General features: G+C 53.4%; 1 protein-coding gene across 1 annotated transcript; it reads left to right on the top strand.

Annotated features, from left to right (window-relative positions):
- Nucleotides 1–55: 55 nt before the first annotated feature.
- Nucleotides 56–25,709, top strand: LOC138361899 (fibril-forming collagen alpha chain-like; the record flags this gene model as incomplete). The annotated part of the gene is made up of 6 exons (XM_069320947.1): nucleotides 56–235; nucleotides 1,117–1,296; nucleotides 4,236–4,415; nucleotides 4,953–5,168; nucleotides 11,990–12,169; nucleotides 25,512–25,709. Coding segments are annotated over 6 exons (1,134 nt in total), but the record flags the coding sequence as incomplete, so codon positions are not given.
- Between the last annotated feature and the right edge of the window lie 894 nt (nucleotides 25,710–26,603).

The following is a 26,603-nucleotide window of genomic DNA, read 5'->3' as shown; positions in this document are numbered from 1 at the left end:
GGTTGGTGTGAGGGAGAAGGTTCGTGTGAGGGTGAAGGTTGGTGTGTGGGCGCAGGTTGGTGTGTCGGCGCAGGTTGGTGTGAGGGAGAAGTTTGGTGTAAGGGCGCAGGTTGGTGTGAGGGAGAAGGTTGGTGTGAGAGCGCAGGTTGGTGTGTGGGCGAAGGCTGGTGTGCGGTCACAGGTTGGTGTGAGGGAGAAAGTTGGTGTGAAGGCGCAGGTTGGTGTGAGGGCGAAGGTTGGTGTGAGGGCGACGGTTGGTGTGAGGGAGACGGTTGGTGTGAGGGCGCAGGTTGGTGTGAGGGAGAAGGTTATTGTGAGGGAGAAGGTTGGTGTGAGGGCGAAGGTTGGTGTGAGGGTGAAGGTTGGTATGAGGGAGAAGGTTGGTGTGTGGGAGAAGGTTGGTGTGAGGGAGAAGGTTGGTGTGTGGGCGAAGGTTGGTGTGAGGGTGAAGGTTGGTGTGAGGGAGAAGGTTGGTGTGAGAGCGAAGGATGTTGTGAGGGCGCAGGTAGGTGTGTGGGTGAAGGTTGGTGTGAAGTTAAAGGTTGGTGTGAGGGAGAAGGTTGGTGTGTGAGCGAAGGTTGGTGTGAGGGAGAAGGTTGGTGTGTGAGCGAAGGTTTGTGTGTGGGTGAAGATTGGTGTGAGGGCGAAGGTTGGTGTGAGGGAGAAGGTTGGTGTGTGGGTGAAGGTTGGTGTGTGGGTGAAGGTTGGTGTGTGGGTGAAGGTTTGTGTGAGGGTGAAGGTTGGTGTGAGGTAGAAGGTTGGTGTGTGGGTGACGGTTGGTGTGTGGGTGAAGGTTGGTGTGAGGGAGAAGGTTGGTGTGTGGGTGAAGGTTGGTGTGAGGGTGAAGGTGGGTGTGTGGGTGAAGGTTGGTGTGTGGGTGAAGGTTGGATGTGGGAGAAGGTTGGTGTGAGGGTGAAGGTTGGTGTGTCAGTGAAGGTTGGTGTGAGGGCGAAGGTTGGTGTGAGGGTGAAGGTTGGTGTGTGGGTGAATGTTGGTGTGAGGGAGAAGGTTGGTGTGAGGGAGAAGGTTGGTGTGAGGGTGAAGGTTGGTGTGTCAGTGAAGGTTGGTGTGAGGGAGAAGGTTCGTGTGAGGGTGAAGGTTGGTGTGTGGGCGCAGGTTGGTGTGTCGGCGCAGGTTGGTGTGAGGGAGAAGTTTGGTGTAAGGGCGCAGGTTGGTGTGAGGGAGAAGGTTGGTGTGAGAGCGCAGGTTGGTGTGTGGGCGAAGGCTGGTGTGCGGTCACAGGTTGGTATGAGGGAGAAAGTTGGTGTGAAGGCGCAGGTTGGTGTGAGGGCGAAGGTTGGTGTGAGGGCGACGGTTGGTGTGAGGGAGACGGTTGGTGTGAGGGCGCAGGTTGGTGTGAGGGAGAAGGTTATTGTGAGGGAGAAGGTTGGTGTGAGGGCGAAGGTTGGTGTGAGGGTGAAGGTTGGTATGAGGGAGAAGGTTGGTGTGTGGGAGAAGGTTGGTGTGAGGGAGAAGGTTGGTGTGTGGGCGAAGGTTGGTGTGAGGGTGAAGGTTGGTGTGAGGGAGAAGGTTGGTGTGAGAGCGAAGGATGTTGTGAGGGCGCAGGTAGGTGTGTGGGTGAAGGTTGGTGTGAAGTTAAAGGTTGGTGTGAGGGAGAAGGTTGGTGTGTGAGCGAAGGTTTGTGTGTGGGTGAAGATTGGTGTGAGGGCGAAGGTTGGTGTGAGGGAGAAGGTTGGTGTGTGGGTGAAGGTTGGTGTGTGGGTGAAGGTTGGTGTGTGGGTGAAGGTTTGTGTGAGGGTGAAGGTTGGTGTGAGGGAGAAGGTTGGTGTGTGGGTGACGGTTGGTGTGTGGGTGACGGTTGGTGTGAGGGAGAAGGTTGGTGTGTGGGTGAAGGTTGGTGTGAGGGTAAAGGTGGGTGTGTGGGTGAAGGTTGGTGTGAGGGAGAAGGTTGGTGTGAGGGTGAAGGTTGGTGTGTAGGTGAAGGTTGGTGTGTGGGTAAAGGTTGGTGTGTGGGTGAAGGTTGGTGTGTAGGTGAAGGTTGGTGTGAGGGAGAAGGTTAGTGTGAGGGAGAAGGTTGGTGTGAGGGAGAAGGTTGGTGTGAGGGAGAAGGTTGGTGTGAGGTCGCAGGTTGGTGTGAAGGTGAAGGTTGGTGTGAGGGAGAAGGTTGGTGTGTGGGTGAAGATTGATGTGTGAGTGAAGGTTGGTGTGTTGGCGCAACTTGGTGTGAGGGCGCAGGTTGGTGTGAGGGCGAAGGTTGGTGTGAGGGAGAAGGTTGGTGTGAGGGAGAAGGTTGGTGTGAGGTCGCAGGTTGGTGTGAAGGTGAAGGTTGGTGTGAGGGAGAAGGTTGGTGTGTGAGTGAAGGTTGGTGTGTGGGCGCAACTTGGTGTGAGGGCGCAGGTTGGTGTGAGGGCGAAGGTTGGTGTGAGGGAGAAGGTTGGTGTGAGGGAGAAGGTTGGTGTGAGGGTGAAGGTTGGTGTGTAGGTGAAGGTTGGTTTGTGGGTGATGGTTGGTGTGTGGGTGAAGGTTGGTGTGTGGATGAAGGTTTGTGTGAGGGTGAAGGTTGGTGTGAGGGAGAAGGTTGGTGTGTGGGTGAAGGTTGGTGTGTGGGAGAAGGTTGGTGTGAGGGTGAAGGTTGGTGTGTGGGTGAAGGATGGTGTGTGGGAGAAGGTTGGTGTGTGGGTGAAGGTTGGTGTGTGGGAGAAGGTAGGTGTGAGGGTGAAGGTTGGTGTGTGGGTGAAGGTTGGTGTGTGGGTGAAGGTTGGTGTGTGGGTGAAGGTTGGTGTGTGGATGAAGGTTGGTGTGTGGGCGCAGGTTGGTGTGAAGGTGAAGGTTGGTGTCAAGGTGAAGGTTGGTGTGTGGGTGAAGGTTGGTGTGTGGTTGAAAGTTGGTGTGAAGGTGAAGGTTGGTGTGTGGGTGAAGGTTGGTGTGTGGGAGAAGGTTGGTGTGTGGGTGAAGGTTGGTGTGTGGGAGAAGGGTGGTGTGTGGGAGAAGGTTGGTGTGAGGGTGAAGGTTGGTGTGTAGGTGAAGGTTGGTGTGTGGGTGAAGGTTGGTGTGTGCGTGAAGGTTGGTGTGTGGGAGAAGGTTGGTGTGTGGGTGAAGGTTGGTGTGTGGGAGAAGGTTGGTGTGTGGGAAAAGGTTGGTGTGTGGGAGAAGGTAGGTGTGAGGGAGAAGGTTGGTGTGTGGGTGAAGGTTGGTGTGAGGGAGAAGGTTGGTGTGAGGGTGAAGGTTGGTGTGTGGGTGAAGGTTGGTGTGTAGGTGAAGGTTGGTGTGTGGGTGAAGATTGGTGTATGGGTGAAGGTTGGTGTGTGACACGCAACTTGGTGTGAGGGCGCAGGTTGGTGTGAGGGCGAAGGTTGGTGTGAGGGAGAAGGTTGGTGTGTGGGTGAAGGTTGGTGTGAGGGCGAAGGTTGGTGTGAAGGTGAAGGTTGGTGTGTGGGTGAAGGTTGGTGTGTGGGTGAAGGTTGGTGTGTGGGTGAAGGTTGGTTTGTGGGTGAAGGTTGGTGTGTGGGTGAAAGTTGGTGTGAGGGAGAAGGTTGGTGTGAGGGCGCAGGTTGGTGTGTGGGTGAAGGTTGGTGTGTGGGTGAAAGTTGGTGTGAGGGAGAAGGTTGGTGTGAGGGCGCAGGTTGGTGTGTGGGTGAAGGTTGGTGTGTGGGTGAAGGTTGGTGTGTGGGTGAAGGTTGGTGTGCAGGTGAAGGTTGGTGTGAGGGCGAAGGTTGGTGTAAGGGTGAAGGTTGGTGTGTGGGTGAAGGTTGGTGTGTGGGTGAAGGTTGGTGTGAAGGTGAAGGTTGGTGTGTGGGTGAAGGTTGGTGTGTGGGAGAAGGTTGGTGTGGTGGTGAAGGTTGGTGTGTGGGATGAAGGGTGGTGTGTGGGTGAAGGTTGGTGTGAGGGTGAAGGTTGGTGTGTAGGTGAAGGTTGGTGTGTGGGTGAAGGTTGGTGTGTGCGTGAAGGTTGGTGTGTGGGAGAAGGTTGGTGTGTGGGTGAAGGTTGGTGTGTAGGAGAAGGTTGGTGTGTGGGTAAAGGTTGGTGTGTGGGAGAAGGTAGGTGTGAGGGAGAAGGTTGGTGTGTGGGTGAAGGTTGGTGTGCAGGGAGAAGGTTGGTGTGAGGGTGAAGGTTGGTGTGAGGGTGAAGGTTGGTGTGTAGGGTGAAGGTTGGTGTGTAGGGTGAAGATTGGTGTATGGGTGAAGGTTGGTGTGTGACACGCAACTTGGTGTGAGGGCGCAGGTTGGTGTGAGGCGAAGGTTCGTGTGAGGGAGAAGGTTGGTGTGTGGGCGCAGGTTGGTGTGTCGGCGCAGGTTGGTGTGAGAGAGAAGTTTGGTGTAAGGGCGCAGGTTGGTGTGAGGGAGAAGGTTGGTGTGAGAGCGCAGGTTGGTGTGTGGGCGAAGGCTGGTGTGCGGTCACAGGTTGGTGTGAGGGAGAAGGTTGGTGTGAAGGCGCAGGTTGGTGTGAGGGCGAAGGTTGGTGTGAGGGCGACGGTTGGTGTGAGGGAGACGGTTGGTGTGAGGGCGCAGGTTGGTGTGAGGGAGAAGGTTGTTGTGAGGGAGAAGGTTGGTGTGAGGGCGAAGGTTGGTGTGAGGGTGAAGGTTGGTATGAGGGAGAAGGTTGGTGTGTGGGAGAAGGTTGGTGTGAGGGAGAAGGTTGGTGTGTGGGCGAAGGTTGGTGTGAGGGTGAAGGTTGGTGTGGGGAGAAGGTTGGTGTGAGAGCGAAGGATGTTGTGAGGGCGCAGGTAGGTGTGTGGGTGAAGGTTGGTGTGAAGTTAAAGGTTGGTGTGTGGGTTAAGGTTGGTGTGTGGGTGAAGGTTGGATGTGGGAGAAGGTTGGTGTGAGGGTGAAGGTTGGTGTGTCAGTGAAGGTTGGTGTGAGGGCGAAGGTTGGTGTGAGGGTGAAGGTTGGTGTGTGGGTGAATGTTGGTGTGAGGGAGAAGGTTGGTGTGAGGGAGATGGTTGGTGTGAGGGTGAAGGTTGGTGTGTCTGTGAAGGTTGGTGTGATGAGAAGGTTCGTGTGAGGGTGAAGGTTGGTGTGTGGGCGCAGGTTGGTGTGTCGGCGCAGGTTGGTGTGAGGGAGAAGTTTGGTGTAAGGGCGCAGGTTGGTGTGAGGGAGAAGGTTGGTGTGAGAGCGCAGGTTGGTGTGTGGGCGAAGGCTGGTGTGCGGTCACAGGTTGGTGTGAGGGATAAAGTTGGTGTGAAGGCGCAGGTTGGTGTGAGGGCGAAGGTTGGTGTGAGGGCGACGGTTGGTGTGAGGGAGACGGTTGGTGTGAGGGCGCAGGTTGGTGTGAGGGAGCAGGTTGTTGTGAGGGAGAAGGTTGGTGTGAGGGCGAAGGTTGGTGTGAGGGTGAAGGTTGGTATGAGGGAGAAGGTTGGTGTGTGGGAGAAGGTTGGTGTGAGGGAGAAGGTTGGTGTGTGGGCGAAGGTTGGTGTGAGGGTGAAGGTTGGTGTGAGGGAGAAGGTTGGTGTGAGAGCGAAGGATGTTGTGAGGGCGCAGGTAGGTGTGTGGGTGAAGGTTGGTGTGAAGTTAAAGGTTGGTGTGAGGGAGAAGGTTGGTGTGTGAGCGAAGGTTTGTGTGTGGGTGAAGATTGGTGTGAGGGCGAAGGTTGGTGTGAGGGAGAAGGTTGGTGTGTGGGTGAAGGTTGGTGTGTGGGTGAAGGTTGGTGTGTGGGTGAAGGTTTGTGTGAGGGTGAAGGTTGGTGTGAGGGAGAAGGCTGGTGTGTGGGTGACGGTTGGTGTGTGGGTGAAGGTTGGTGTGAGGGAGAAGGTTGGTGTGTGGGTGAAGGTTGGTGTGAGGGTAAAGGTGGGTGTGTGGGTGAAGGTTGGTGTGAGGGAGAAGGTTGGTGTGAGGGTGAAGGTTGGTGTGTAGGTGAAGGTTGGTGTGTGGGTAAAGGTTGGTGTGTGGGTGAAGGTTGGTGTGTAGGTGAAGGTTGGTGTGAGGGAGAAGGTTAGTGTGAGTGAGAAGGTTGGTGTGAGGGAGAAGGTTGGTGTGAGGGAGAAGGTTGGTGTGAGGTCGCAGGTTGGTGTGAAGGTGAAGGTTGGTGTGAGGGAGAAGGTTGGTGTGTGGGTGAAGATTGATGTGTGAGTGAAGGTTGGTGTGTTGGCGCAACTTGGTGTGAGGGCGCAGGTTGGTGTGAGGGCGAAGGTTGGTGTGAGGGAGAAGGTTGGTGTGAGGGAGAAGGTTGGTGTGAGGTCGCAGGTTGGTGTGAAGGTGAAGGTTGGTGTGAGGGAGAAGGTTGGTGTGTGAGTGAAGGTTGGTGTGTGGGCGCAACTTGGTGTGAGGGCGCAGGTTGGTGTGAGGGCGAAGGTTGGTGTGAGGGAGAAGGTTGGTGTGAGGGAGAAGGTTGGTGTGAGGGTGAAGGTTGGTGTGTAGGTGAAGGTTGGTTTGTGGGTGATGGTTGGTGTGTGGGTGAAGGTTGGTGTGTGGATGAAGGTTTGTGTGAGGGTGAAGGTTGGTGTGAGGGAGAAGGTTGGTGTGTGGGTGAAGGTTGGTGTGTGGGAGAAGGTTGGTGTGAGGGTGAAGGTTGGTGTGTGGGTGAAGGATGGTGTGTGGGAGAAGGTTGGTATGTGGGTGAAGGTTGGTGTGTGGGAGAAGGTAGGTGTGAGGGTGAAGGTTGGTGTGTGGGTGAAGGTTGGTGTGTGGGTGAAGGTTGGTGTGTGGGTGAAGGTTGGTATGTGGATGAAGGTTGGTGTGTGGGCGCAGGTTGGTGTGAAGGTGAAGGTTGGTGTCAAGGTGAAGGTTGGTGTGTGGGTGAAGGTTGGTGTGTGGGTGAAAGTTGGTGTGAAAGTGAAGGTTGGTGTGTGGGTGAAGGTTGGTGTGTGGGAGAAGGTTGGTGTGTGGGTGAAGGTTGGTGTGTGGGAGAAGGGTGGTGTGTGGGAGAAGGTTGGTGTGTGGGAGAAGGTAGGTGTGAGGGAGAAGGTTGGTGTGTGGGTGAAGGTTGGTGTGAGGGAGAAGGTTGGTGTGAGGGTGAAGGTTGGTGTGTAGGTGAAGGTTGGTGTGTGGGTGAAGGTTGGTGTGTGCGTGAAGGTTGGTGTGTGGGAGAAGGTTGGTGTGTGGGTGAAGGTTGGTGTGTGGGAGAAGGTTGGTGTGTGGGAAAAGGTTGGTGTGTGGGAGAAGGTTGGTGTGTGGGTGAAGGTTGGTGTGTGGGAGAAGGTTGGTGTGTGGGAAAAGGTTGGTGTGTGGGAGAAGGTAGGTGTGAGGGAGAAGGTTGGTGTGTGGGTGAAGGTTGGTGTGAGGGAGAAGGTTGGTGTGAGGGTGAAGGTTGGTGTGTGGGTGAAGGTTGGTGTGTAGGTGAAGGTTGGTGTGTGGGTGAAGATTGGTGTGTGGGTGAAGGTTGGTGTGTGACACGCAACTTGGTGTGAGGGCGCGGGTTGGTGTGAGGGCGAAGGTTGGTGTGAGGGAGAAGGTTGGTGTGTGGGTGAAGGTTGGTGTGAGGGCGAAGGTTGGTGTGAAGGTGAAGGTTGGTGTGTGGGTGAAGGTTGGTGTGTGGGTGAAGGTTGGTGTGTGGGTGAAGGTTGGTTTGTGGGTGAAGGTTGGTGTGTGGGTGAAAGTTGGTGTGAGGGAGAAGGTTGGTGTGAGGGCGCAGGTTGGTGTGTGGGTGAAGGTTGGTGTGTGGGTGAAAGTTGGTGTGAGGGAGAAGGTTGGTGTGAGGGCGCAGGTTGGTGTTAGGGAGAAGGTTGGTGTGAGGGAGAAGGTTGGTGTGAGGGAGAAGGTTGGTGTGAGGGCGCAGGTTGGTGTGAGGGCGAAGGTTGGTGTGAGGGCGAAGGTTGGTGTGAGGGAGAAGGTTGGTGTGAGGGCGCAGGTTGGTGTGAGGGAGAAGGTTGTTTTGAGGGAGAAGGGTGGTGTGAGGGCGAAGGTTGGTGTGAGGGTGAAGGTTGGTATGAGGGAGAAGGTTGGTGTGTGGGTGAAGGATGTTGTGAGGGAGAAGATTGGTGTGAGGGCGAAGGTTTGTGTGAGGGTGAAGGTTGGTGTGAGGGAGAAGGTTGGTGTGTGGGTGACGGTTGGTGTGTGGGTGAAGGTTGGTGTGAGGGAGAAGGTTGGTGTGTGGGTGAAGGTTGGTGTGAGGGTAAAGGTGGGTGTGTGGGTTAAGGTTGGTGTGAGGGAGAAGGTTGGTGTGAGGGTGAAGGTTGGTGTGAGGGAGAAGGTTGGTGTGTGGGTAAAGGTTGGTGTGTGGGCGAAGGCTGGTGTGCGGTCACAGGTTGGTGTGAGGGAGAAAGTTGGTGTGAAGGCGCAGGTTGGTGTGAGGGCGAAGGTTGGTGTGAGGGCGACGGTTGGTGTGAGGGAGACGGTTGGTGTGAGGGCGCAGGTTGGTGTGAGGGTGAAGGTTGGTGTGAGGGAGAAGGTTGGTGTGAGAGCGAAGGATGTTGTGAGGGCGCAGGTAGATGTGTGGGTGAAGGTTGGTGTGAAGTTAAAGGTTGGTGTGAGGGAGAAGGTTGGTGTGTGAGCGAAGGTTGGTGTGTGGGTGAAGGTTGGTGTGTGGGTGAAGGTTTGTGTGAGGGTGAAGGTTGGTGTGAGGGAGAAGGTTGGTGTGTGGGTGACGGTTGGTGTGTGGGTGACGGTTGGTGTGAGGGAGAAGGTTGGTGTGTGAGCGAAGGTTTGTGTGTGGGTGAAGATTGGTGTGAGGGCGAAGGTTGGTGTGAGGGAGAAGGTTGGTGTGTGGGTGAAGGTTGGTGTGTGGGTGAAGGTTGGTGTGTGGGTGAAGGTTTGTGTGAGGGTGAAGGTTGGTGTGAGGGAGAAGGTTGGTGTGTGGGTGACGGTTGGTGTGTGGGTGACGGTTGGTGTGAGGGAGAAGGTTGGTGTGTGGGTGAAGGTTGGTGTGAGGGTAAAGGTGGGTGTGTGGGTGAAGGTTGGTGTGAGGGAGAAGGTTGGTGTGAGGGTGAAGGTTGGTGTGTAGGTAAAGGTTGGTGTGTGGGTAAAGGTTGGTGTGTGGGTGAAGGTTGGTGTGTAGGTGAAGGTTGGTGTGAGGGAGAAGGTTAGTGTGAGGGAGAAGGTTGGTGTGAGGGAGAAGGTTGGTGTGAGGGAGAAGGTTGGTGTGAGGTCGCAGGTTGGTGTGAAGGTGAAGGTTGGTGTGAGGGAGAAGGTTGGTGTGTGGGTGAAGATTGATGTGTGAGTGAAGGTTGGTGTGTTGGCGCAACTTGGTGTGAGGGCGCAGGTTGGTGTGAGGGCGAAGGTTGGTGTGAGGGAGAAGGTTGGTGTGAGGGAGAAGGTTGGTGTGAGGTCGCAGGTTGGTGTGAAGGTGAAGGTTGGTGTGAGGGAGAAGGTTGGTGTGTGAGTGAATGTTGGTGTGTGGGCGCAACTTGGTGTGAGGGCGCAGGTTGGTGTGAGGGCGAAGGTTGGTGTGAGGGAGAAGGTTGGTGTGAGGGAGAAGGTTGGTGTGAGGGTGAAGGTTGGTGTGTAGGTGAAGGTTGGTTTGTGGGTGATGGTTGGTGTGTGGGTGAAGGTTGGTGTGTGGATGAAGGTTTGTGTGAGGGTGAAGGTTGGTGTGAGGGAGAAGGTTGGTGTGTGGGTGAAGGTTGGTGTGTGGGAGAAGGTTGGTGTGAGGGTGAAGGTTGGTGTGTGGGTGAAGGATGGTGTGTGGGAGAAGGTTGGTGTGTGGGTGAAGGTTGGTGTGTGGGAGAAGGTAGGTGTGAGGGTGAAGGTTGGTGTGTGGGTGAAGGTTGGTGTGTGGGTGAAGGTTGGTGTGTGGGTGAAGGTTGGTATGTGGATGAAGGTTGGTGTGTGGGCGCAGGTTGGTGTGAAGGTGAAGGTTGGTGTCAAGGTGAAGGTTGGTGTGTGGGTGAAGGTTGGTGTGTGGGTGAAAGTTGGTGTGAAGGTGAAGGCTGGTGTGTGGGTGAAGGTTGGTGTGTGGGAGAAGGTTGGTGTGTGGGTGAAGGTTGGTGTGTGGGAGAAGGGTGGTGTGTGGGAGAAGGTTGGTGTGTGGGAGAAGGTAGGTGTGAGGGAGAAGGTTGGTGTGTGGGTGAAGGTTGGTGTGAGGGAGAAGGTTGGTGTGAGGGTGAAGGTTGGTGTGTAGGTGAAGGTTGGTGTGTGGGTGAAGGTTGGTGTGTGCGTGAAGGTTGGTGTGTGGGAGAAGGTTGGTGTGTGGGTGAAGGTTGGTGTGTGGGAGAAGGTTGGTGTGTGGGAAAAGGTTGGTGTGTGGGAGAAGGTAGGTGTGAGGTTGAAGGTTGGTGTGTGGGTGAAGGTTGGTGTGAGGGAGAAGGTTGGTGTGAGGGTGAAGGTTGGTGTGTGGGTGAAGGTTGGTGTGTAGGTGAAGGTTGGTGTGTGGGTGAAGATTGGTGTGTGGGTGAAGGTTGGTGTGTGGGTGAAGGTTGGTGTGAGGGCGAAGGTTGGTGTGAAGGTGAAGGTTGGTGTGTGGGTGAAGGTTGGTGTGTGGGTGAAGGTTGGTGTGTGGGTGAAGGTTGGTTTGTGGGTGAAGGTTGGTGTGTGGGTGAAAGTTGGTGTGAGGGAGAAGGTTGGTGTGAGGGCGCAGGTTGGTGTGTGGGTGAAGGTTGGTGCGTGGGTGAAAGTTGGTGTGAGGGAGAAGGTTGGTGTGAGGGCGCAGGTTGGTGTTAGGGAGAAGGTTGGTGTGAGGGAGAAGGTTGGTGTGAGGGAGAAGGTTGGTGTGAGGGCGCAGGTTGGTGTGAGGGCGAAGGTTGGTGTGAGGGCGAAGGTTGGTGTGAGGGAGAAGGTTGGTGTGAGGGCGCAGGTTGGTGTGAGGGAGAAGGTTGTTGTGAGGGAGAAGGGTGGTGTGAGGGCGAAGGTTGGTGTGAGGGTGAAGGTTGGTATGAGGGAGAAGGTTGGTGTGTGGGTGAAGGATGTTGTGAGGGAGAAGATTGGTGTGAGGGCGAAGGTTGGTGTGAGGGTGAAGGTTGGTGTGAGGGAGAAGTTTGGTGTGAGGGCGAAGGATGTTGTGAGGGCGCAGGTTGGTGTGTGTGTGAAGGTTGGTGTGAAGTTGAAGGTTGGTGTGAGGGAGATGGTTGGTGTGTGGGCGAAGGTTGGTGTGTGGGTGAAGGTTGGTGTGAGATCGAAGGTTGGTGTGAAGGTGAAAGTTGGTGTGTGGTTGAAAGTTGGTGTGTGGGTGAAGGTTGGTGTGTGGGTGAAGGTTGGTGTGTAGGTGAAGGTTGGTGTGTGGGTGAAGATTGGTGTGTAGGTGAAGGTTGGTGTGTGACACGCAACTTGGTGTGAGGGCGCAGGTTGGTGTGAGGGCGAAGGTTGGTGTGAGGGAGAAGGTTGGTGTGTGGGTGAAGGTTGGTGTGAGGGCGAAGGTTGGTGTGAAGGTGAAGGTTGGTGTGTGGGTGAAGGTTGGTGTGTGGGTGAAGGTTGGTGTGTGGGTGAAGGTTGGTTTGTGGGTGAAGGTTGGTGTGAGGGTGAAAGTTGGTGTGAGGGAGAAGGTTGGTGTGAGGGCGCAGGTTGGTGTGTGGGTGAAGGTTGGTGTGTGGGTGAAAGTTGGTGTGAGGGAGAAGGTTGGTGTGAGGGCGCAGGTTGGTGTGTGGGTGAAGGTTGGTGTGTGGGTGAAGGTTGGTGTGTGGGTGAAGGTTGGTGTGCAGGTGAAGGTTGGTGTGAGGGCGAAGGTTGGTGTAAGGGTGAAGGTTGGTGTGTGGGTGAAGGTTGGTGTGTGGGTGAAGGTTGGTGTGGTGGTGAAGGTTGGTGTGTGGGTGAAGGGTGGTGTGTGGGTGAAGGTTGGTGTGAGGGAGAAGGTTGGTGTGTGGGTGAAGGTTGGTGTGTGGGTGAAGGTTGGTGTTGGTGAAGGTTGGTGTGAGGGTGAAGGTTGGTGTGAGGGCGAAGGTTGGTGTGTGGGCGAAGGTTGGTGTGTGGGTTAAGGTTGGTGTGTGGGTGAAGGTTGGATGTGGGAGAAGGTTGGTGTGAGGGTGAAGGTTGGTGTGTCAGTGAAGGTTGGTGTGAGGTCGAAGGTTGGTGTGAGGATGAAGGTTGGTGTGTGGGTGAATGTTGGTGTGAGGGAGAAGGTTGGTGTGAGGGAGAAGGTTGGTGTGAGGGTGAAGGTTGGTGTGTCAGTGATGGTTGGTGTGAGGGAGAAGGTTCGTGTGAGGGTGAAGGTTGGTGTGTGGGCGCAGGTTGGTGTGTCGGCGCAGGTTGGTGTGAGGGAGAAGTTTGGTGTAAGGGCGCAGGTTGGTGTGAGGGAGAAGGTTGGTGTGAGAGCGCAGGTTGGTGTGTGGGCGAAGGCTGGTGTGCGGTCACAGGTTGGTGTGAGGGAGAAAGTTGGTGTGAAGGCGCAGGTTGGTGTGAGGGCGAAGGTTGGTGTGAGGGCGACGGTTGGTGTGAGGGAGACGGTTGGTGTGAGGGCGCAGGTTGGTGTGAGGGAGAAGGTTGGTGTGTGAGTGAAGGTTGGTGTGTGGGCGCAACTTGGTGTGAGGGCGCAGGTTGCTGTGAGGGCGAAGGTTGGTGTGAGGGAGAAGGTTGGTGTGAGGGAGAAGGTTGGTGTGAGGGTGAAGGTTGGTGTGTAGGTGAAGGTTGGTGTGTGGGTGATGGTTGGTGTGTGGGTGAAGGTTGGTGTGTGGATGAAGGTTTGTGTGAGGGTGAAGGTTGGTGTGAGCGAGAAAGTTGGTGTGTGGGTGAAGGTTGGTGTGTGGGAGAAGGTTGGTGTGAGGGTGAAGGTTGGTGTGTGGGTGAAGGATGATGTGTGGGAGAAGGTTGGTGTGTGGGTGAAGGTTGGTGTGTGGGAGAAGGTAGGTGTGAGGGTGAAGGTTGGTGTGTGGGTGAAGGTTGGTGTGTGGGTGAAGGTTGGTGTGTGGGTGAAGGTTGGTGTGTGGATGAAGGTTGGTGTGTGGGCGCAGGTTGGTGTGAAGGTGAAGGTTGGTGTCAAGGTGAAGGTTGGTGTGTGGGTGAAGGTAGGTGTGTGGGTGAAAGTTGGTGTGAAGGTGAAGGTTGGTGTGTGGGTGAAGGTTGGTGTGTGGGAGAAGGTTGGTGTGTGGGTGAAGGTTGGTGTGTGGGAGAAGGGTGGTATGTGGGAGAAGGTTGGTGTGTGGGAGAAGGTAGGTGTGAGGGAGAAGGTTGGTGTGTGGGTGAAGGTTGGTGTGAGGGAGAAGGTTGGTGTGAGGGTGAAGGTTGGTGTGTAGGTGAAGGTTGGTGTGTGGGTGAAGGTTGGTGTGTGCGTGAAGGTTGGTGTGTGGGAGAAGGTTGGTGTGTGGGTGAAGGTTGGTGTGTGGGAGAAGGTTGGTGTGTGGGAAAAGGTTGGTGTGTGGGAGAAGGTATGTGTGAGGGAGAAGGTTGGTGTGTGGGTGAAGGTTGGTGTGAGGGAGAAGGTTGGTGTGAGGGGTGAAGGTTGGTGTGTGGGTGAATGTTGGTGTGTAGGTGAAGGTTGGTGTGTGGGTGAAGATTGGTGTGTGGGTGAAGGTTGGTGTGTGACACGCAACTTGGTGTGAGGGCGCAGGTTGGTGTGAGAGCGAAGGTTGGTGTGAGAGAGAAGGTTGGTGTGTGGGTGAAGGTTGGTGTGAGGGCGAAGGTTGGTGTGAAGGTGAAGGTTGGTGTGTGGGTGAAGGTTGGTGTGTGGGTGAAGGTTGGTGTGTGGGTGAAGGTTGGTTTGTGGGTGAAGGTTGGTGTGTGGGTGAAAGTTGGTGTGAGGGAGAAGGTTGGTGTGAGGGCGCAGGTTGGTGTGTGGGTGAAGGTTGGTGTGTGGGTGAAAGTTGGTGTCAGGGAGAAGGTTGGCGTGAGGGCGCAGGTTGGTGTTAGGGAGAAGGTTGGTGTGAGGGAGAAGGTTGGTGTGAGGGAGAAGGTTGGTGTGAGGGAGCAGGTTGGTGTGAGGGCGAAGGTTGGTGTGAGGGCGAAGGTTGGTGTGAGGGAGAAGGTTGGTGTGAGGGCGCAGGTTGGTGTGAGGGAGAAGGTTGTTGTGAGGGAGAAGGGTGGTGTGAGGGCGAAGGTTGGTGTGAGGGTGAAGGTTGGTATGAGGGAGAAGGTTGGTGTGTGGGTGAAGGATGTTGTGAGGGAGAAGATTGGTGTGAGGGCGAAGGTTGGTGTGAGGGTGAAGGTTGGTGTGAGGGAGAAGTTTGGTGTGAGGGCGAAGGATGTTGTGAGGGCGCAGGTTGGTGTGTGTGTGAAGGTTGGTGTGAAGTTGAAGGTTGGTGTGAGGGAGATGGTTGGTGTGTGGGCGAAGGTTGGTGTGTGGGTGAAGGTTGGTGTGAGATCGAAGGTTGGTGTGAAGGTGAAAGTTGGTGTGTGGTTGAAAGTTGGTGTGTGGGTGAAGGTTGGTGTGTGGGTGAAGGTTGGTGTGAGGGCGAAGGTTGGTGTGTGGGTGAAGGTTTGTGTGAGGGTGAAGGTTGGTGTGAGGGAGAAGATTGGTGTGTGGGTGAAGGTTGGTGTGTGGGTGAAGGTTGGTGTGAGGGAGAAGGTTGGTTTGCGGGTGAAGGTTGGTGTGAGGGTGAAGGTTGGTGTGTGGGTGAAGGTTGGTGTGAGGGAGAAGATTGGTGTGAGGGTGAAGGGTGAAGGTTGGTGTGTGGGTGAAGGTTGTGGGACATTTGGGGCTTGAATCTGATTATTTAAATATTAATGTAGTAAATTAAATTACGAAGGACCACCCGCTTTTATAGTAAAGAGGGAAACTGAGAATTTCTGATCATTAGATAATTCCTAGATGAACCAGTAACTATGGATAAAATACTGGAGAAAATGATCATAGAAATAATTAATGGGCTGAATAATTAAATGAATTATACCCTCAAACACCTACATTGGGGGGTTATTACTGGAAGTCAGTACGTCCAGGAACTAGTGTGGTTCGTTCACTAATCCAAATTATAATAATCTAATCCTATGAATTATAGTGAAACCAATGTCATTACCATGAATGGGAACATAGATGATAAGTATAATAATGATAGTCACAATAAACACATGTTAATCGAAAGGAATTCTGCATGTAAGCAATTTCAGAAATTTAATGAATGAATACAAAGGAATCTTAGCTTAATGACGATTCCTTTGTGTAAGCCACGACGCTTCCTCTAATTCCCTGGGCTCGGCTGGCTGACGAGTGGGATGGATTAACATGGGAGAAGGCGGCAGGGAGAATTCTTCTCACGTGCTGCAAAACAAATATTTACAGTAGCAACTAATTAAACTACTGAATCTCTATGTTCAAGAAATTAAGATTTACAGGCGATAATAGGTAATGACCTGTGGTTTGGTGTTGGTATACGTCGTCACGGTCAATCACCCAGCTACTACACTACACCTTACCGGATGCATCAAATAAGGAGAAGATACTTAGCTAATATGGGCACTGTATAAGTTTTAAGATTGCCGAAATTCGCGTCCCAGGCTCTGGCTTCAGCCTATCCTGGATAATGGCGCGCTTCACTGGCCGGTCACGTGTAGTCAGGAACCAGATTTAAAAGGTTCCTTATGTTACACCGTCACCAGTTGAAGATATTATCTGCAAGGTTGTTCACGCCTCACAGTGGCGACTTTCATCTGAGGATGGATAACGTCTACCCTAATGACTGGGTAATGGCGTCTCCTCGTGAGCACGATGAGGACAGGTCTGCTCGAGAGCTTCCATCCACATGTACTGGCGTGCTCCCTCTCACCCACGCCTCGTCTCGCGTTCATTAGACAAATTATTGTCATGAATATTAGTATTTCTCGCATTTATGCTTGAAATGTTGGAGACTGGACGGGTTTATTATTTAGAAGAGGGAAATATTATTATTTGCCAATTTAGTGATAGTAAACGTATAAGGGAGAGGAATTAATGTCTCTCCATGGCATTCACTCGTGACGTTAACTTTTATTACTAGATAACCGCTATGACTCTAACGCTCTATTCGGCTTTTAGTTGGAGGTCAATTTATCTGTAATTAATTATCACACAGAATGCCTTGGTTATAGAGAATCGAATTTAATTCTCAGATACATTGGATATAATGTGTTTATTGTAATTAAATCTGACGCAATACTGGCGTCGGGTGACGTGAGAATTCTAGCCTACTGCACAGATGAAATTATTAGTACATGAGAATTCTACGTGGTGTTAATTTTACTTACTACAATAATTAGTAGAGTTAGTAATAAGTAATGAGAATACAACAGTGTTGTATTCGGTGTTGGAAATTTCCAACAAAGGTTGGTGTGTGGGAGAAGGTTGGTGTGGATGAAGGTTGGTGGGTGGGAGAAGGTTGGTGTGTGGGTGAAGATTGGCGTGTGGGTGAAGGTTGGTGTGAGGGAGAAGGTTGGTGTGTGGGTGAAGGTTGGTGTGAGGGAGAAGGTTGGGATGAGGGTGAAGGTTGGTGTGTGGGTGAAGGTTGGTGTGTGGGTGAATTTTGGTGTGTGCGAGAAGGTTGGTGTGTGGGTGAAGGTTGGTGTGTGGGAGAAGGTTGGTGTGAGGGTGAAGGTTGGTGTGTGGGTGAAGGTTGGTGTGTGGGTGAAAGTTGGTGTGAGGGAGAAGGTTGGTGTGTGGGAGAAGGTTGGTGTGTGGGAAGGTTGGTGTGTGGGTGAAGGTTGGTGTGTGGGTGAAGGTTGGTGTGAGGGAGAAGGTTGGTTTGTGGGTGAAGGTTGGTGTGAGGGTGAAAGTTGGTGTGTGGGTGAAGGTTGGTGTGAGGGAGAAGGTTGGTGTGTAGGAGAAGGTTGGTGTGTGGGTGAAGGTTGGTGTGTGGGTGAAGGTTGGTGTGAGGGAGAAGGTTGGTGTGTGGGTGAAGGTTGGTGTGTGGAAGAAGGTTGGTGTGTGGGCGCAGGTTGGTGTGTGGGTGAAGGTTGATGTGTGGGAGAAGGTTGGTGTGAGGGTGAAGGTTGGTGTGTGGGTGAAGGTTGGTGTGTGGGTGAAGGTTGGTGTGTGGGTGAAGGTTGGTGTGAGGGTGAAGGTTGGTGTGTGGATGAAGGTTAGTGTGTGGATGAAGGTTGGTGTGTGGGCGCAGGTTGGTGTGTGGGTGAAGGTTGGTGTGTGGGAGAAGGTTGGTGTGTGGTTGAAGGTTGGTGTGTGGGAGAAGGTTGGTGTGAGGGTGAAGGTTGGTGTGTGGGTGAAGGTTGGTGTGTGGGTGAAGGTTGGTGTGTGGATGAAGGTTAGTGTGTGGATGAAGGTTGGTGTGTGGGCGCAGGTTGGTGTGTGGGTGAAGGTTGGTGTGTGGGAGAAGGTTGGTGTCTGGGTGAAGGTTGGTGTGTGGGAGAAGGTTGGTGTACTAACCTAGTTGTACTCACCTAGTTGTGTTTGCGGGGGTTGAGCTCTGGCTCTTTGGTCCCGCCTCTCAACCGTCAATCAACAGGTGTACAGATTCCTGAGCCTATCGGGCTCTGTCATATCTACACTTGAAACTGTGTATGGAGTCAGCCTCCACCACATCACCCCCTAATGCATTCCATTTGTCAACCACTCTGACACTAAAAAATTCTTTCTAATATCTCTGTGGCTCATTTGGGCACTCAGTTTCCACCTGTGTCCCCTTGTGCGTGTTCCCCTTGTGTTAAATAGACTGTCTTTATCTACCCTATCAATCCCCTTCAGAATCTTGAATGTGGTGATCATGTCCCCCCCTAACTCTTCTGTCTTCCAGCGAAGTGAGGTTTAATTCCCGTAGTCTCTCCTCGTAGCTCATACCTCTCAGCTCGGGTACTAGTCTGGTGGCAAACCTTTGAACCTTTTCCAGTTTAGTCTTATCCTTGACTAGATATGGACTCCATGCTGGGGCTGCATACTCCAGGATTGGCCTGACATATGTGGTATACAAAGTTCTGAATGATTCTTTACACAAGTTTCTGAATGCCGTTCGTATGTTGGCCAGCCTGGCATATGCCGCTGATGTTATCCGCTTGATATGTGCTGCAGGAGACAGGTCTGGCGTGATATCAACCCCCAAGTCTTTTTCCTTCTCTGACTCCTGAAGAATTTCCTCTCCCAGATGATACCTTGTATCTGGCCTCCTGCTCCCTACACCTATCTTCATTACATTACATTTGGTTGGGTTAAACTCTAACAACCATTTGTTCGACCATTCCTTCAGCTTGTCTAGGTCTTCTTGAAGCCTCAAACAGTCCTCTTCTGTTTTAATCCTTCTCATAATTTTAGCATCGTCCGCAAACATTGAGAGAAATGAATCGATACCCTCCGGGAGATCATTTACATATATCAGAAACAAGATAGGACCGAGTACAGAGCCCTGTGGGACTCCACTGGTGACTTCACGCCAATCGGAGGTCTCACCCCTCACCGTAACTCTCTGCTTCCTATTGCTTAGATACTCCCTTATCCACTGGAGCACCTTACCAGCTACACCTGCCTGTCTCTCCAGCTTATGTACCAGCCTCTTATGCGGTACTGTGTCAAAGGCTTTCCGACAATCCAAGAAAATGCAGTCCGCCCAGCCCTCTCTTTCTTGCTTAATCTGTGTCACCTGATCGTAGAATTCTATCAAGCCTGTAAGGCAAGATTTACCCTCCCTGAGTCCATGTTGGCGATTTGTCACGAAGTCCCTTCTCTCCAGATGTGTTACCAGGTTTTTTCTCACGATCTTCTCCATCACCTTGCATGGTATACAAGTCAAGGACACTGGCCTGTAGTTCAGTGCCTCTTGTCTGTCGCCCTTTTTGTATATTGGGACCACATTCGCCGTCTTCCATATTTCTCGTAGGTCTCCCGTCTCTAGTGACTTACTATACACTATGGAGAGTGGCAAGCAAAGTGCCTCTGCACACTCTTTCAGTACCCATGGTGAGATCCCATCTGGACCAACAGCCTTTCTAACATCCAGATCCAGCAGGTGTCTCTTGACCTCCTCTCTCGTAATTTCGAACTCCTCCAAGGCCGCCTGGTTTACCTCCCTTTCTCCTAGCACAGTGACCTCACCCTGTTCTATTGTGAAGACCTCCTGGAACCTCTTGTTGAGTTCCTCACACACCTCTCTGTCATTCTCTGTATACCTGTCCTCGCCTGTTCTAAGTTTCAATACCTGTTCTTTCACTGTTGTTTTCCTTCTGATGTGACTGTGGAGTAGCTTTGGTTCAGTCTTGGCTTTGTTTGCTATATCATTTTCAAAATTTTTCTCTGCTTCTCTTCTCACCCTGACGTACTCATTCCTGGTTCTCTGGTATCTCTCTCTGCTTTCTGGTGTTCTGTTATTCCGGAAGTTCCTCCACGCCTTTTTGTTCAGTTTCTTCGCTTCGATACATGCCCTATTATACCATGGATTCTTCTGTTTCTTCTCGGATTTTTCCCTTTGGGCCGGGATGAACCTGTTTACTGCCTCCTGACACTTTTGGGTAACATAGTCCATCATACCCTGTACAGACTTGTCTCTGTGAGGGTGAAGGTTGGTGTTGTTGGTGAAGGTTGGTGTGTGGGAGAAGGTTGGTGTGTGGGTGAAGGTTGGTGTTGTTGGTGAAGGTTGGTGTGTGGGAGAAGGTTGGTGTGTGGGTGAAGGTTGGTGTGTGGGAGAAGGTTGGTGTGAGGGTGAAGGTTGGTGTGTGGGTGAAGGTTGGTGTGTGGGTGAAGGTTGGTGTGTGGGTGAAGGTTGGTGTGTGGATGAAGGTTGGTGTGTGGGCGCAGGTTGGTGTGAAGGTGAAGGTTGGTGTCAAGGTGAAGGTTGGTGTGAGTGTGAAGGTTGGTGTGTGGGTGAAAGTTTGTGTGTGGGTGAAAGTTGGTGTGAGGGAGAAGGTTGGTGTGTGGGAGAAGGTCGGTGTGTGGGAGAAGGTTGGTGTGAGGGTGAAGGTTGGTGTGTGGGTGAAGGTTGGTTTGAGGGAGAAGGGTGGTGTGAGGGCGAAGGTTGGTGTGAGGGTGAAGGTTGGTATGAGGGAGAAGGTTGGTGTGTGGGCGAAGGTTGGTGTGTGGGTGAAGGTTGGTGTGAGGGCGAAGGTTGGTGTGAGGTGAGAAGTTGGTGTGTAGGTGAAGGATGTTGTGAGGGTGCAGGTTGGTGTGATGTGCGAAGGTTGGTGTGAGGTGAAGGTTGGTGTGAAGGTCGAAGGTTGGTGTGAGGTGAGATGGTTTGTGTGAGAGTGAAGGTTGGTGTGTGGGTGAAGGTTGGTGTGAGGGCGAAGGTTGGTGTGAGGTGAAGGATTGTTGTGAGGGCTGCAGGTTGGTGTGTCGGTGAAGGTTGGTGTGAGGTTGAAGGTTGGTGTGAAGGTGAAGGTTGGTGTGAGGGAGAATGGTTGGTGTGTGGGTGAAGGTTGGTGTGTGGGTGAAGGTTGGTGTGAGGGAGAAGGTTGGTGTGTGAGGTGAAGGTTGGTGTGAGGGCTGAAGGTTGGTGTGTGGGTGAAGGTTTGTGTGAGGGTGAAGGTTGGTGTGAGGGTGAAGGTTGGTGTGAGGGTGAAGGTTTGTGTGAGGGTGAAGGTTGGTGTGTGGGAGAAGGTTGGTGTGAGGGCGAAGGTTGGTGTGTGGGTGAAGGTTTGTGTGAGGGTGAAGGTTGGTGTGAGGGTGAAGGTTGGTGTGAGGCTGAAGGTTTGTGTGAGGGTGAAAGTTGGTGTGTGGGAGAAGGTTGGTGTGTGGGTGAAGGTTGGTGTGTGGGTGAAGGTTGGTGTGAGGGAGAAGGTTGGTGTGCGGGTGAAGGTTGGTGTGAGGGTGAAGGTTGGTGTGTGGATGAAGGGTGAAGGTTGGTGTGTGGGAGAAGGTTGGTGTGTGGGTGAAGGTTGGTGTGTGGGAGAAGGTTGGTGTGGATGAAGGTTGGTGGGTGGGAAAAGGTTAGTGTGTGGGTGAAGATTGGTGTGTTGGTGAAGGTTGGTGTGTGGGCGCAGGTTGGTGTGAGGGCGCAGGTTGGTGTGAGGGCGAAGGTTGGTGTGTGGGTGAAGGTTGGTGTGTGGGTGAAGGTTGGTGTGAGAGCGAATGTTGGTGTGTGGGTGAAGGTTGGTGTGTGGGAGAAGGTCGGTGTGTGGGAGAAGGTTGGTGTGAGGGTGAAGGTTGGTGTGTGGGTGAAGGTTGGTGTGAAGGTGAAGGTTGGTGTGTGGGTGAAGGATGGTGTGTGGGTGAAAGTTGGTGTGTGGGTGAAGGTTGGTGTGTGGGTGAAAGTTGGTGTGAGGGTGCAGGTTGGTGTGAAGGTGAAGGTTGGTGTGTGGGTGAAAGTTGGTGTGTGGGTGAAAGTTGGTGTGTGGGTGAAAGTTGGTGTGTGGGTGAAAGTTGGTGTGTGGGTGAAGGTTGGTGTGAGGGCGAAGGTTGGTGTGTGGGTGAAGGTTTGTGTGAGAGTGAAGGTTGGTGTGTGGGTGAAGGTTGGTGTGAGGGCGAAGGTTGGTGTGTGGGTGAAGGTTTGTGTGAGGGTGAAGGTTGGTGTGAGGGTGAAGGTTGGTGTGAGGGTGAAGGTTTGTGTGAGGGTGAAGGTTGGTGTGTGGGAGAAGGTTGGTGTGTGGGTGAAGGTTGGTGTGTGGGTGAAGGTTGGTGTGAGGGAGAAGGTTGTTGTGTGGGTGAAGGTTGGTGTGAGGGCGAAGGTTGGTGTGTGGGTGAAGGTTTGTGTGAGGGTGAAGGTTGGTGTGAGGGTGAAGGTTGGTGTGAGGGTGAAGGTTTGTGTGAGGGTGAAGGTTGGTGTGTGGGAGAAGGTTGGTGTGAGGGCGAAGGTTGGTGTGTGGGTGAAGGTTTGTGTGAGGGTGAAGGTTGGTGTGAGGGTGAAGGTTGGTGTGAGGCTGAAGGTTTGTGTGAGGGTGAAAGTTGGTGTGTGGGAGAAGGTTGGTGTGTGGGTGAAGGTTGGTGTGTGGGTGAAGGTTGGTGTGAGGGAGAAGGTTGGTGTGCGGGTGAAGGTTGGTGTGAGGGTGAAGGTTGGTGTGTGGGTGAAGGGTGAAGGTTGGTGTGTGGGAGAAGGTTGGTGTGTGGGTGAAGGTTGGTGTGTGGGAGAAGGTTGGTGTGGATGAAGGTTGGTGGGTGGGAAAAGGTTGGTGTGTGGGTGAAGATTGGTGTGTGGGTGAAGGTTGGTGTGTGGGCGCAGGTTGGTGTGAGGGCGCAGGTTGGTGTGAGGGCGAAGGTTGGTGTGTGGGTGAAGGTTGGTGTGTGGGTGAAGGTTGGTGTGAGGGCGAATGTTGGTGTGTGGGTGAAGGTTGGTGTGTGGGAGAAGGTCGGTGTGTGGGAGAAGGTTGGTGTGAGGGTGAAGGTTGGTGTGTGGGTGAAGGTTGGTGTGAAGGTGAAGGTTGGTGTGTGGGTGAAGGATGGTGTGTGGGTGAAAGTTGGTGTGTGGGTGAAGGTTGGTGTGTGGGTGAAAGTTGGTGTGAGGGCGCAGGTTGGTGTGAAGGTGAAGGTTGGTGTGTGGGTGAAAGTTGGTGTGTTGGTGAAAGTTGGTGTGTGGGTGAAAGTTGGTGTGTGGGTGAAAGTTGGTGTGTGGGTGAAAGTTAGTGTGTGGGTGAAAGTTGGTGTGTGGGTGAAAGTTGGTGTGTGGGTGAAAGTTGGTGTGTGGGTGAAGGTTGGTGTGTGGGTGAAGGTTGGTGTGAGGGCGCAGGTTGGTGTGAAGGTGAAGGTTGGTGTGTGGGTGAAAGTTGGTGTGAGGGCGCAGGTTAGTGTGTGGGTGAAGGTTGGTGTGTGGGTGAAGGTTGGTGTGAAGGTGAAGGTTGGTATGTGGGTAAAGGTTGGTGTGTGGGTGAAGGTTGGTGTGAGTGAGAAGGTTGGTGTGTGGGTGAAGGTTGGTGTGTGGGTGAAGGTTGGTGTGTGGGTGAAGGTTGGTGTGTGGGAGAAGGTCGGTGTGTGGGAGAAGGTTGGTGTGAGGGTGAAGGTTGGTGTGTGGGTGAAGGTTGGTGTGAGGGAGAAGGGTGGTGTGAGGGCGAAGGTTGGTGTGAGGGTGAAGGTTGTTGTGAGGGAGAAGGGTGGTGTGAGGGTGAAGGTTGGTGTGAGGGTGAAGGTTGGTGTGAGGGTGAAGGTTGGTGTGAGGGAGAAGTTTGGTGTGAAGGCGAAGGATGTTGTGAGGGCGCAGGTTGGTGTGTCGGTGAAGGTTGGTGTGAAGTTGAAGGTTGGTGTGAAGTTGAAGGTTGGTGTGAGGGAGATGGTTGGTGTGTGGGCGAAGGTTGGTGTGTGGGTGAAGGTTGGTGTGAGGGCGAAGGTTGGTGTGAAGGTGAAAGTTGGTGTGTGGTTGAAAGTTGGTGTGTGGGTGAAGGTTTGTGTGAGGGTGAAGGTTGGTGTGAGGGTGAAGGTTGGTGTGAGGGTGAAGGTTTGTGTGAGGGTGAAGGTTGGTGTGTGGGAGAAGGTTGGTGTGAGGGCGAAGGTTGGTGTGTGGGTGAAGGTTTGTGTGAGGGTGAAGGTTGGTGTGAGGGTGAAGGTTGGTGTGAGGCTGAAGGTTTGTGTGAGGGTGAAAGTTGGTGTGTGGGAGAAGGTTGGTGTGTGGGTGAAGGTTGGTGTGTGGGTGAAGGTTGGTGTGAGGGAGAAGGTTGGTGTGCGGGTGAAGGTTGGTGTGAGGGTGAAGGTTGGTGTGTGGGTGAAGGGTGAAGGTTGGTGTGTGGGAGAAGGTTGGTGTGTGGGTGAAGGTTGGTGTGTGGGAGAAGGTTGGTGTGGATGAAGGTTGGTGGGTGGGAAAAGGTTGGTGTGTGGGTGAAGATTGGTGTGTGGGTGAAGGTTGGTGTGTGGGCGCAGGTTGGTGTGAGGGCGCAGGTTGGTGTGAGGGCGAAGGTTGGTGTGTGGGTGAAGGTTGGTGTGTGGGTGAAGGTTGGTTTGAGGGCGAATGTTGGTGTGTGGGTGAAGGTTGGTGTGTGGGAGAAGGTCGGTGTGTGGGAGAAGGTTGGTGTGAGGGTGAAGGTTGGTGTGTGGGTGAAGGTTGGTGTGAAGGTGAAGGTTGGTGTGTAAGTGAAGGATGGTGTGTGGGTGAAAGTTGGTGTGTGGGTGAAGGTTGGTGTGTGGGTGAAAGTTGGTGTGAGGGCGCAGGTTGGTGTGAAGGTGAAGGTTGGTGTGTGGGTGAAAGTTGGTGTGTGGGTGAAAGTTGGTGTGTGGGTGAAAGTTGGTGTGTGGGTGAAAGTTGGTGTGTGGGTGAAGGTTGGTGTGAAGGCGAAGGTTGGTGTGTGGGTGAAGGTTTGTGTGAGAGTGAAGGTTGGTGTGTGGGTGAAGGTTGGTGTGAGGGCGAAGGTTGGTGTGTGGGTGAAGGTTTGTGTGAGGGTGAAGGTTGGGGTGAGGGTGAAGGTTGGTGTGAGGGTGAAGGTTTGTGTGAGGGTGAAGGTTGGTGTGTGGGAGAAGGTTGGTGTGTGGGTGAAGGTTGGTGTGTGGGTGAAGGTTGGTGTGAGGGAGAAGGTTGGTGTGTGGGTGAAGGTTGGTGTGAGGGCGAAGGTTGGTGTGTGGGTGAAGGTTTGTGTGAGGGTGAAGGTTGGTGTGAGGGTGAAGGTTGGTGTGAGGGTGATGGTTTGTGTGAGGGTGAAGGTTGGTGTGTGGGAGAAGGTTGGTGTGAGGGCGAAGGTTGGTGTGTGGGTGAAGGTTTGTGTGAGGGTGAAGGTTGGTGTGAGGGAGAAGGTTGGTGTGAGGCTGAAGGTTTGTGTGAGGGTGAAAGTTGGTGTGTGGGAGAAGGTTGGTGTGTGGGTGAATGTTGGTGTGTGGGTGAAGGTTGGTGTGAGGGAGAAGGTTGGTGTGCGGGTGAAGGTTGGTGTGAGGGTGAAGGTTAATGTGTTGGTGAAGGTTGAAGGTTGGTGTGTGGGAGAAGGTTGGTGTGTGGGTGAAGGTTGGTGTGTGGGAGAAGGTTGGTGTGGATGAAGGTTGGTGGGTGGGAAAAGGTTGGTGTGTGGGTGAAGATTGGTGTGTGGGTGAAGGTTGGTGTGTGGGCGCAGGTTGGTGTGAGGGCGCAGGTTGGTGTGAGGGCGAAGGTTGGTGTGTGGGTGAAGGTTGGTGTGTGGGTTAAGGTTGGTGTGAGGGCGAATGTTGGTGTGTGGGTGAAGGTTGGTGTGTGGGAGAAGGTCGATATGTGGGAGAAGGTTGGTGTGAGGGTGAAGGTTGGTGTGTGGGTGAAGGTTGGTGTGAAGGTGAAGGTTGGTGTGTGGGTGAATGATGGTGTGTGGGTGAAAGTTGGTGTGTGGGTGAAGGTTGGTGTGTGGGTGAAAGTTGGTGTGAGGGCGCAGGTTGGTGTGAAGGTGAAGGTTGGTGTGTGGGTGAAAGTTGGTGTGTGGGTGAAAGTTGGTGTGTGGGTGAAAGTTGGTGTGTGGGTGAAAGTTGGTGTGTGGGTGAAAGTTGGTGTGTGGGTGAAAGTTGGTGTGTGGGTGAAAGTTGGTGTGTGGGTGAAGGTTGGTGTGTGGGTGAAGGTTGGTGTGAGGGCGCAGGTTGGTGTGAAGGTGAAGGTTGGTGTGTGGGTGAAAGTTGGTGTGAGGGCGCAGGTTAGTGTGTGGGTGAAGGTTGGTGTGTGGGTGAAGGTTGGTGTGAAGGTGAAGGTTGGTATGTGGGTAAAGGTTGGTGTGTGGGTGAAGGTTGGTGTGAGTGAGAAGGTTGGTGTGTGGGTGAAGGTTGGTGTGTGGGTGAAGGTTGGTGTGTGGGTGAAGGTTGGTGTGTGGGAGAAGGTCGGTGTGTGGAAGAAGGTTGGTGTGAGGGTGAAGGTTGGTGTGTGGGTGAAGGTTAATGTGAGGGAGAAGGGTGGTGTGAGGGCGAAGGTTGGTGTGAGGGTGAAGGTTGTTGTGAGGGAGAAGGGTGGTGTGAGGGCGAAGGTTGGTGTGAGGGTGAAGGTTGTTGTGAGGGAGAAGTTTGGTGTGAAGGCGAAGGATGTTGTGAGGGCGCATGTTGGTGTGTGTGTGAAGGTTGGTGTGAAGTTGAAGGTTGGTGTGAAGTTGAAGGTTGGTGTGAGGGAGATGGTTGGTGTGAGGGTGAAGGTTGGTGTGAGGGTGAAGGTTGGTGTGAGGGAGAAGTTTGGTGTGAAGGCGAAGGATGTTGTGAGGGTGCAGGTTGGTGTGTGGGTGAAGGTTGGTGTGAAGTTGAAGGTTGGTGTGAAGTTGAAGGTTGGTGTGAGGGAGATGGTTGGTGTGTGTGCGAAGGTTGGTGTGTGGGTGAAGGTTGGTGTGAGGGCGAAGGTTGGTGTGAAGGTGAAAGTTGGTGTGTGGTTGAAAGTTGGTGTGTGGGTGAAGGTTGGTGTGAGGGCGAAGGTTGGTGTGTGGGTGAAGGTTGGTGTGAGGGTGAAGGTTGGTGTGAGGGTGATGGTTTGTGTGAGGGTAAAGGTTGGTGTGTGGGAGAAGGTTGGTGTGTGGGTGAAGGTTGGTGTGTGGGTGAAGGTTGGTGTGATGGAGAAGGTTGGTGTGTGGGTGAAGGTTTGTGTGAGGGTGAAGGTTGGTGTGTGGGAGAAGGTTGGTGTGTGGGTGAAGGTTGGTGTGAGGGAGAAGGTTGGTGTGCGGGTGAAGGTTGGTGTGAGGGTGAAGGTTGGTGTGTGGGTGAAGGTTTGTGTGAGGGTGAAGGTTGGTGTGAGGGTCAAGGTTGGTGTGAGGGTGAAGGTTTGTGTGAGGGTGAAGGTTGGTGTGTGGGAGAAGGTTGGTGTGTGGGTGAAGGTTGGTGTGTGGGTGAAGGTTGGTGTGAGGGAGAAGGTTGTTGTGTGGGTGAAGGTTGGTGTGAGGGCGAAGGTTGGTGTGTGGGTGAAGGTTTGTGTGAGGGTGAAGGTTGGTGTGAGGGTGAAGGTTGGTGTGAGGGTGAAGGTTTGTGTGAGGGTGAAGGTTGGTGTGTGGGAGAAGGTTGGTGTGAGGGCGAAGGTTGGTGTGAGGCTGAAGGTTTGTGTGAGGGTGAAAGTTGGTGTGTGGGAGAAGGTTGGTGTGTGGGTGAAGGTTGGTGTGTGGGTGAAGGTTGGTGTGAGTGAGAAGGTTGGTGTGCGGGTGAAGGTTGGTGTGAGGGTGAAGGTTGGTGTGTGG

Source organism: Procambarus clarkii, unplaced genomic scaffold (genome assembly GCF_040958095.1).
Source record: "Procambarus clarkii isolate CNS0578487 unplaced genomic scaffold, FALCON_Pclarkii_2.0 HiC_scaffold_987, whole genome shotgun sequence".
Taxonomy (NCBI): domain Eukaryota; kingdom Metazoa; phylum Arthropoda; class Malacostraca; order Decapoda; family Cambaridae; genus Procambarus; species Procambarus clarkii.
The sequence above is the reverse complement of the archived record's forward strand: the minus strand, read 5'-3'. Positions and strand labels throughout refer to the sequence as shown.